Raw genomic sequence first — 10,158 nt, forward strand, 5'->3', positions numbered from 1 at the left:
CCATGGGGTCGCTATGAGTCAGACACGACTGAGCGACTTCGCTTTCATGCATTGGAGAAGGAAATGGCAACCCACTCCAGCGTTCTTGCCTGGAGAATCCCAGGGACGGGGGAGCCTGGTGGGCTGCCGTCTATGGGGTCACATGGAGTCGGACATGACTGAAGTGACTTAGCAGCAGCAGGTACAGTATCATGTCATCTGCAAACCGTGAGAGCTTTGCTTCTTCTTTTCTAGTAATTTTCTGATAGTATCTTTAGGGTTTCCTAGGTACAGTATCATGTCATCTGCAAACAGTGTGAGCTTTACTTCTTTTCCAATTTGGATTCCTTTTATTTCTTTTTCTTCTTTGACTGCTATAGCTAGAATTTCAAGAACTATGTTGAATAATAGTGGTGAAAGTAGACACCTTTATCTTTTTCCTGATCTTGAGGGAATGTTTTCAGTTTTTCACCAGTGAAAATAATGTTTGCTGTAGGCTTATCATATATGGCTTTTATTATGTTGAGGTAGGTTCCTTCTATGCCCATTTTTTGAAGAGTTTTAATCATAAATGGGTGCTGAACTTTGTCAAAGGCTTTTTCTGCATCTATTGAGATTATCATATGGTTTTTATCTTTCAATTTTTTAATATGGTGTATCACATTGATTGATTTGCATGTATTAAAGAATCCTTTATTCCTTTATTCCTGGAATAAACCCAACTTGATCATGATGTATGAGCTTTTTTTTTTTCCCAAGAACTCATTTTTTTATTTCACCATTTCTTGCATTTGAAGTGTTCCTTGATGACATCCTTGGCCTGGGACTCTGCCATAGTCCTTAACCACCACATAACTGCACCCAACCACTTTACGGGGTTTTCCCTCTCTGTCAGTTTTGCAGAGGCCTACCCATTCCCCTAGTTTCTTGTTATCAACATTAATCAGGTTGATTTGATGCTCAACACAAAGGACCTCCACCAACTTGAAATACATAGGCTCATCACAGTTGGATGCAAGCACACGTAGATGGGCTTGACGCTTGTTTAAGGCTTTGGCAGTTTCGTGAATTCCACGTGCTAAGCCATAGTGGATGAGGGCAGTGTTCAGCATCTCTTGCAGAGCAGTATTAATGTCCACTACGCCTCCAGCAGCAATGCCTTTCTCGGCCATGGCAGTGGGTTATAGGTGGAGCCGAATCTTTAATGCACCCGAACCTCCGCCTCCACACGGCTCCATGGCAGCAGGGAAAAAGCAAGCTTTTTGATGTGTTACTGAATTCTGTTTGCTAAAAGTTTGTTGAGGATTTTTGCATCCATGTTTATCAGTGATATCGGCCTGTAGTTTTCTTTTTTTGTGCTCTGTTTGTCTGGTTTTGGTATCAGGGTGGTGGTGGCCTTGTAGAATGAGGTTGGAAATGTTCCTTCCTCTGCAATTTTCTGAACGAGTTTTAGAAGGATAGGCATTAGATCTTCTCTAAATGTTTGATAGAATTCTCCTGTGAAGCCGTCTGGTCCTGGGCTTTTGTTTTTTGGGAGATTTTTGATCACAGCTTCAATTTCAGTGTTTGGGTTGTTCGTAATTTCTATTTCTTCCTGGTTCAGTCTTGGGAGATTGAACTTTTCTAAGAATCTGTCCGTTTCTTCCAGGTTATCCATTTTATTGTCATATAGTTGTTCATAATAGTCTCTTACATTCCTTTGTATTTCTGCATTGTCTGTTGTGACTTCTTTTCCATTTCTAATTCTGTTGATTTGATCCTTCTCTCTTTTTTTCTTGATGAGTCTGGCTAAAGGCTTGTCAATTTTGTTTATCTTCTCAAAGAACCAGCTTTTAGTTTTATTAACCTTTACTTGTTTCTTTCATTTCTTTTTCATTCATTTCTGTTTCGATCTTTTGATTTCTTTCCTTCTACTAATTTTGGTTGCTTTTTTATTTTTCTTTTTCCAGTTGTTTTAGGTGTAAAGTTAGGTTGTCATTTGATGTTTTTCTTGTTTCTTGAGGTGGGATTGTATTGCTATAAACTTCCCTCTTAGAACTGCTTTCACTGCATCCCATAGGTTTTGAGTTGTGTTTTCATTGTCATTTGTTTCTAGAAATTTTTTGATTTCCCTTTTGATTTCTTCAGTAACCTGTTGGTTATTTAGAAATGTGTTGTTTAATCTCCATGTGTTTGTGTTTCTTACAGTTTTTTCTTGTAATTGATATCTAGTCTCATAGCATTGTGATCAGAGAAGATGCTTGATACAATTTCAGTTTTCTTAAATTTACTGAGGTTTGATTTGTGACCCAAGATGTGGTCTATCCTGGAATATGTTCCGTGTACACTTGAGAAGACGGTGTATTCTTTTGCATTTGGATGGAATGTCCTGAAGATATCAATGAGATCCAACTCATCTAATGTATCATTTAAGACTTGTATTTCCTTATTACTATTCTCTTGATGATCTGTCCATTGGTGTGAGTGGGGTGGTAAAGTCTCCTACTACTGTGCTACTGTCAATTTCTCCTTTTATGTCTGTTAGTGTTTGTCTTATGTGTTGAGGTGCTTTATGTTGGGTGCATAGATATTGCACCCAAGAGGGTATCTTCCTCTTAGATTGATCCCTTGATCATTATGTAGTGTCCTTCCTTATCTCTTGTAATCTTCTTTATTTTAAGGTCTATTTTGTCTGATACGAGTATTACTACTCCAGCTTTCTTTTGCTTCCCATTTGCATGGAATATATTTTTCCATCCTCTCACTTTCAGTTTGTATGTGTCTTTAGGTCTGAAGTGGGTTTCTTGTAGACAGCATATATATGGGTTTTGTTTTTGTATCCATTCAGCCAGTCTGTGTCTTTTGGTTGGAGCATTTAATCCACTTACATTTAAAGTAATTATTGAAAAAAAAAAAATAAAGTAATTATTGATATATATTTTCCTATTGCCGTTTTCTTAATTGTTTGGGGTTGATTTTGTAGATCTTTTTTCTTCTCTTGTGTTTTTTGACTATAGAAGTCCCTTTAACATTTGTTGTAAAGGTGGTTTGGTGGTACTGAATTCTTTTAACTTTTGCTTGTCTGAAAAACTACATTTCTCCATCAGTTTTGAATGAGATCCTTGCCTGGGTACTGTAATCTTGGTTGTAGATTTTTCCCTTTCAGTCCTTTAAATATATCCTGCCATTCTCTTCTGGCTTACAGAGATTCTGCTGAAAGATCAGCTGTTAAGTGTATGGGGTTTCCCTTGTATGTTGCTTGTTGCTTCTCCCTTGCTGCTTTTAATATTCTTTCTTTGTGCTGAGTCTTTGTTAGTTTGATTAGTATGTGTCTTGGCATGTTTCTCCTTGGGTTTATCTTGTATGGGACTCTTTGTGCCTCTTGGCCTTGATTGACTATTTCCTTTTCCATGTTGGAGAAATTTTCAACTATAATCTCTTCAAAAGTTTTCTCATACACTCTCTTTTTCTCTTCTTCTTCTGGGACCCCTATAATTCGAATGTTGGTGTGTTTGATGTTGTCTGAGAGGTCTCTGAGACTATCCTGAATTCTTTTCATTCTTTTTACTTACTCTGCTCTTCAGAAGTTATTTCCACCATTTTATCTTCCAGCTCACTGATTCGTTCTTCTGTTTCAGATAGTCTGCTATTGATTCCTTCTAGAATATTTTTAATTTCAGTAATTGTGTTGTTTGTCTCTTTATGTTTATTCTTTAATTCTTGTGGGTCTTTGTTAATTGATTCTTGCATTTTCTCCGTTCTGTTTTCAAGGTTTTTGATCATCTTTACTCTCATTATTCTGAATTCTTTTTCATGTAGTTTGCCTATTTCCTCTTCATTTATTTGGACTTCTGTCCTTCTGGTTTGTTCCTTCATTTGTGTAGTATTTCTCTGCCTTTTCATTATTATTATTTTTTTTTTAACTTACTGTGTTTGAGGTCTCCTTTTCCCAGGCTTGAAGGTTGAATTCTTTCTTCCTTTTGGTTTCTGCCCTTGTAAGGTTGGTCCAGTGTTTGTGTCAGCTTCATATAGGGTGAGATTTGTGCTGAGTGTGTGTGTGTTTTTCCTCTGATGAGCAATGCTAAGTGAGGTGGTAATCCTGTCTGCTGATGATTGAGTTTGTATTTTTGTTTTGTTTGTTGATTAGATGAGGAGTCCTGCACAGGGTGCTACCGATGGCTAGGTGATGCCAGGGCTTGTATTCACGTGGTTTCCTTTGTGTGCGTTCTCTCTATTTGATACTCCCTGGGGTTAGTTCTCTGGTAGTCTAGAGTCTTAGAATTAGTGCTCCCACTCCAAAGGCTCAGGGCTTGATATCAAGTTTTGCGTGGTTCTGTATATTCTTTCCCTCTGGTCAGGTCCTCCTGTCCGCTCTCAGCCTGTGTTCTGCGTGCACTTCTGTGTCTGAAGGTGCATTCCTGATGTATCCATGGAAGGAGATGTACTCCATGTCCACCTACTCATCTGCCATCTTGTTCTCCTGTACAAAACCTTATTAATGGAATGTAGTCCCCATGTTTATTTTTGCTTTTGTTGCCTGTGCTTTGGGTGTTATATCCAAAAAGATTGTTGCCAAGTCTGATTGCTAGGACATTTTTTTTTACATTGGCTGTTTCTTTTTTTTAAGTTATACAGTTTCAGCTCTTAATGTAAGTCTTTAAGTTTCAGCTCTTACATGTAAGTCTTTAAATCATTTTGAGTTGGTTTTTGTATATGAGGTAAAATAAGGGTTCCATTAATTCTCTTGCATGTGGCTGTCAGTTTTCCCAGCATTATTTATTAAAGAAATTGTCCTTTCTCCTTAAGTATTCTTGGCAGCCTTGTTGAAGATCAGCTGGTCACATGCATGTGGGTTTATCTCTGGGTTCTCAGTTCTATTCCATTGGTCTGTATGTCTATTTTATGCCAATAGTATATTTTTTTGATAACTATAGCTTTTCAAAGTAGTTTGGAGTCAGGAAGTGTGATGCTTCCAGCATTGTGCTTCTTACTCAAGATTTCTTTCGCTATTCAGTCTTTTGGTTTCATGCAAATTGTAGGGTTGTTTGATGTACTTATGCAAAAAATGCCATTAGAATTTTGATAAGGATTGATTGCATTGAATCTGTAGATTGCTTGGAATATTTTTACATGGAGATCTTCACAGTATTCTTCTAACCCAAGAAATGGGGATATGTTTTCATTTATTTGTCTTTAATTTCTTTCATCAGTACCTTCAGGTTTCCAGCTTACAGATCTTTCTCCTTTTGGTTAGATTTATTCCTGGATATTTAATTCTTTCACTTGCAGTTGTGAGTGGGATCGTTTTCTTAGTTTCTTCTTCGGATAGTTTGTTGTTAGTGTACAGAAATACTGCTGGTTGTGTATCACAAGTCAGGTAGGCTTTCTTCCTTATTCTTCATTCTTTTTTCTTTGTGTTCCTCTAGCTGACTAATTTCACATGACCTGTTTTCGAGCTTGCTGATTATTCCTTCTGCATTGAGTCTGCTTGTGCCCTATGCTTTTCTCCTTTGTGTCCGATTCTACCTGTTTACTGTTTACTTATTTGGCTATTGATTGCCTCCTTCTAAGAGCAGAGACTGCCTCTTTGAGGCTGAGTAAGGAGCTCTACTGGGGCTTCCCAGGTGGCTCAGTGGTAAAGAACCCGCCTGCCAGTGCAGGAGATGCAGGAGACATGGGTTTGATCCCTGGGTTAGAAAGATCCCGTGGAGAAAAGCATGGCAGCCCACTCCAGTATTCTTGTCTGGAGAATCCAGTATTCTTGTCTGGAGAATCCAGTGGACAGAGGAGCCTGGCAGGCTACAGTTCACAGAGTCACGAAGATCAGACATGAGTGAGCACACAGCACACACACAGGCAGCTCTGCAGCAGTGCCCAGCACGCAGGAGGTGTCTCAGGAGGCAGTGCTATCTGTTCAGTATGGACTTGAACATGTGTGCATTAGAGCCCTTTCTGGATGAAGGGATGGAATGTGACTGTGGCTTGAAGGCTTATTTCTAATTTTCAGTCTCATTAGGTCCATTAGTTTTGTTTGTTTTGGTTTGTTTTTTTCCTGGTGGGAGATAGATTTTATTGAAGCTCTTTACATAAAACATGTGCTGTCTCTTTGTCATCAATGTTTCCACTCTCTTTGCTTTTGATGGTCTTTAACTTTGACTTTTAAAATGCAAGTGTCTCTTGTTAGAAAATCCTGCATGTATTATTATGCCATGCAAATATATATAGTTGTGTCTAAAAACTCTTTAGTCACTTTATTTCCTTTATATTTTATTATATTTTTAGCATCTTATCTGCTTGTAGGTCACCTGTAAATCCTTTTTGAATTGAGACAAAAGCTCCTGCTAAACTTTGCTAATAAATCTTACTCCTCAGGTTATTTTTGAAACTGTTTTTGTATTGGGGGGTAAGGGATTTTTTGTTTCCTTTTGTTTGCCTATATGATTTCCTTGTAAAATAATTTTTTTTATTTGCTATTACTTAGATAAATTACTATGTATATTGAAACCATTAAAATTGCTATACTGAATCAAGTGCTTGGTGAATTTAAGCCATTTTTCCTTTGCCTTTATGTAGGAGGGAATGATTCTCAACCAGAAAGCCAGGAAGACCCCCGGGAAGTACTTAAAAAGACATTGGAATTCTGCTTGTCTAGGTAAGGATGGTAGTGTTTTTCTAGCACCTGGTACCTAAGCTGTTGTATGTTGTTACTCTGTATAGATGTAGTACTTTACATGTTAACATCTGTGTCTGTACCTCCATCTGTAGGAAGTCAAGGTCTCCTATTGCCGTCCCGTGCCCCTGGAATCAGACTTCGGGGGTGGGGCCGTAGGTGGTCAGTCTCACAGGTGGTGATGAGGTCGTGCTGTTGGTTACTTCCCTGCTTTTCCAGCCTCTGCTGCAGAAGCTGGAGGCCAGGGGTGGAGCCATAGCCTCTCTGATAGCTGTTCAGCCCGAACCACAAGCACTCTGGGCACCAGCTTTTCTTGGCCTTTTCACATTTTTCTTACTTTCTCATTCGCTTATCTGGGTTTCCTTACTTTAAGAAGTGTGTTTCTATTTTTAATAAGCTTCTCAAACACTTTTTTAGAACAAAGATAAGCTAGAAATAATTTTTTAAAGATTGACTTGCTTACTGATTTTGATTGTATAAACTGCAGTACACTTGCTCTCTCTGCTTCCCCAGATGACAAATTGCTTCCCAATTGACAAAATTGACCCAAGGTCAGAGAGATGGCAAATAGCAGAGTACATCGTACACGCTCATTTCCTCTCATGAAGCTTCCTTTTAATAAAGCTGTGAAAAATTAAAAAGCTGTGAACTAAGAAAGATTGTCTTCTTTCTGCAGGGAGAACCTTGCTAGTGACATGTACCTTATATCACAGATGGACAGTGACCAGTACGTGCCAATCACCACAGTAGCTAACCTGGACCACATCAAGAAGCTCAGCACCGACATGGACCTGATTGTTGAGGTGCTGAGATGTAAGTGGACTGCAGTCCAGGCTGTGTCGTCCATGGTCCAGATGGCATTTTTCTGGCCAGCGTGACACTTAGAGGCACAGCTATTCGTGCTAAGGACTCGACGGCAAGTGGTGCCTTTGTCACCCTCCAGACTTTCTGACAGTCTGGTGAGGCGCACGTCGCACTGGGCGTCAGTGTGCTGTGGAACCACAGCCTCAGGCGCATCCTAGGTTATGGGTGCTGAGAGTCGAACGGGCTGGCGGGAAGAGTGTGAATGAGAGGTGCAGTCAAGAGCTCTTCAGGGTGAAGGAGCATGCCCTTTATGTGTGAATCAGCACGCCCTGTCCGAGGAGTTCTTTTCAAATTCCTGCTTCCTGCTGAAGTACTGGTGATATATTATTGTGTTGTTCCTTAACAGCACATTGTGAATGAAGTTATTTCTTGGACATTTGGCCATGTCAAAGGGAAGTTTCACGGTTACTTCAGAGACCCATGGGAATTCAGAAAGGGTGGATATTTTAGGTGTGAACTTCCTTGTGTACTTTGCAGACGGAGGTTCCACAACTTTACCATTTTATTTGTTTTTAAAAGCCACTGTGCTGCTGGCTGCTGCTAAGTCGCTTCAGTCATGTCCGACTCTGTGCGACCCCACAGACGGCACCCCATCAGGCTCCCCCGTCCCTGGGATTCTCCAGACAAGAACACTGGAGTGGGTTGCCATTTCCTTTTCCAGTGCATGAAAGGAAAAGTGAAAGTGAAGTTGCTCAGTCGTGTCTGACTCCTAGTGACCCCATGCACCGCAGCCTACCGGGCTCTTCCATCCATGGGATTTTCCTATGGATGGGAAAGTACTGGAGTGGGTTGCCATTGCCTTCTCCTGTACTGAGATATAATTGACACATCGTGAACTAGGTATATTTAAAGGGTACGGTTGAGTCAATCATGCCGTGTGCATTGGCAAAAGCTTTACCACTGTCAGGATTACAGACACTACTGCCTAGGGTCTCCTGGTGCCCCTGCAAGGCCTCCTTCACAGAGGGGCTGTTCTAGGTTTTCTAGCAGGTGTGTGATGGTGTCTCATTGTGTTTTTAATTTCTGTTTCTTTAGCACCTGATGACATTGAGCCATCTTTCAGGTGCTTCGTTGCTGAGGTGTCTATTCAGATGCCTCACTTCTGTTTTCTTTTTCTTTTATTTTTTTAGTTTTCTTACAGCTGAGATTTGAGGGGCATGTATATGTATGCAATTTGAGATATATGATCTATATTTAAGTCCTTATTAGAAATATGGTTTGCAAATATTTTCTCCCAGTCTGTGGCTTCTCTTTGTTCTCCTAATAGTGTCTTTGAAAAGCAGAGTTTTGAATTTTTTATACAGCCCAGTTTATTAATTTTTTTCTTTTATAGATCTTGCTTTTGGCGTAGTACCTAAGAAATCTTGTTTAATCCAAGGTCATGTTTCTGGGGTTTTCTCCCAGAAGTTCGTAGTTTTAGGGCTTACACTGTTAGGTCTGTGGTCCGTTGTCAGCTGATTCTTGTATGTGGTGGGGGCTCTCTACCCCGTTGCATGTGCATGTGCTGCCATTTCCGTCCATTTATTGAGAAGGTTCCTCTTTCCCCAGGGCACTGCCTTTGGGCCAGTTGCCAGGGTAAACTCCCTGGGCCTTGTATCTGTCCTCCATCTGTCTGTCTTGATGCCACTGCTGCAGCGTGCGGGCGGGTGGTACTGGCTTCATTGTGTTGTCATTCTTAGAGTAATTGTGAATCTCCAGCTTGGTCTTGGCTTTTCTAAGTGCTGGCATTTCCATGTGATTTTCAGAAATCAACATTTTGGTTTTTCAAAAGGTTCTATTGGTATTTCTATTTGGGCTTCATAGGCTGGATTGGAAGGTATTGTCTTAAGTGTTTCAGAAGAGTTTGTACTGTAAAATAGGTGTTATTTCTTTCTTAATGTTTGATAGGATTTTCCAGAAACCTTGTGAGCCTTGAGCGTTCTTCTCTCATAGACCTTACTTCCCAAGCGTGAGCTTTGGTGCTAAGGAATGTTTCAATCTCATGTAGCTTGTCTAATTTATTAGCCTGAACTTTTTCATAGTATTCCCTTATCGTCCTCTCACATTAGTGAACCTATCATGAAATGATGCTTCCACTCCTGGGGGTAGTAATGCATGTCTGCACAGGGGTGCACAGCTCTGGGCCCTGGTTGTGATGTTGCTGTGTGGTGACCCGAGTCTGCCTGTGATAGACTCTCAACGAGTGACTCCAGAAAATAAAACCCAATAAAAAGGAGATAAGGTAAAAGCTAGTGAAACCTGAGTTGGGCCTGTCCCCATGCTGGCTGGCAGTGCTGACCCTTGTTTCGATGGTGGACTGTGGTCAAGGAATATCCATCCCTAGGGGAGGCTGGGAGAAGGCAATGGCACCCCACTCCAGTACTCTTGCCTGGAAAATCCCATGGACAGAGGAGCCTGGAAGGCTGCAGTCCACAGGGTCGCTGAGGGTTGGACACAGCTGAGCGGCTTCCCTTTCACTTTTCACTTTAATGCATTGGAGGAGGAAATGGCAACCCACTCCAGTGTTCTTGCCTGGAGAATCCCAGGGACGGGGGAGCCTGGTGGGCTTCCATCTATGGGGTTGCACAGTCAGACATGACTGAAGTGACTCAACAGCAGCAGCAGCAGGAGAGGCTGAGGGAAGAGTGTGGCAGCTTCTCGGAGTTCAGAATCAAGCTGTAAGGAGA

The 10,158-nt window shown here is 40.8% G+C and overlaps 1 protein-coding gene and 1 pseudogene across 2 annotated transcripts in view; one reads left to right on the forward strand and one right to left on the reverse strand.

Moving 5' to 3' along the window:
- The window catches only part of LARP4B (La ribonucleoprotein domain family, member 4B), a 57,259-nt gene that overhangs the window by 32,533 nt on the left and 14,568 nt on the right, over positions 1–10,158 (forward strand). For both annotated transcript variants that reach the window (XM_010836411.1, XM_010836409.1), the window contains 2 exons: positions 6,532–6,610; positions 7,305–7,441. In XM_010836411.1, coding sequence (XP_010834713.1) covers positions 6,532–6,610; positions 7,305–7,441 — 216 coding nt within the window. The remainder of the gene's footprint in view (positions 1–6,531; positions 6,611–7,304; positions 7,442–10,158) is intronic.
- On the reverse strand, positions 692–1,295 carry LOC104986016 (annotated as a pseudogene).

This window comes from Bison bison, unplaced genomic scaffold, assembly GCF_000754665.1.
Source record: "Bison bison bison isolate TAMUID 2011002044 unplaced genomic scaffold, Bison_UMD1.0 scf7180017864063, whole genome shotgun sequence".
NCBI lineage: Eukaryota > Metazoa > Chordata > Mammalia > Artiodactyla > Bovidae > Bison > Bison bison.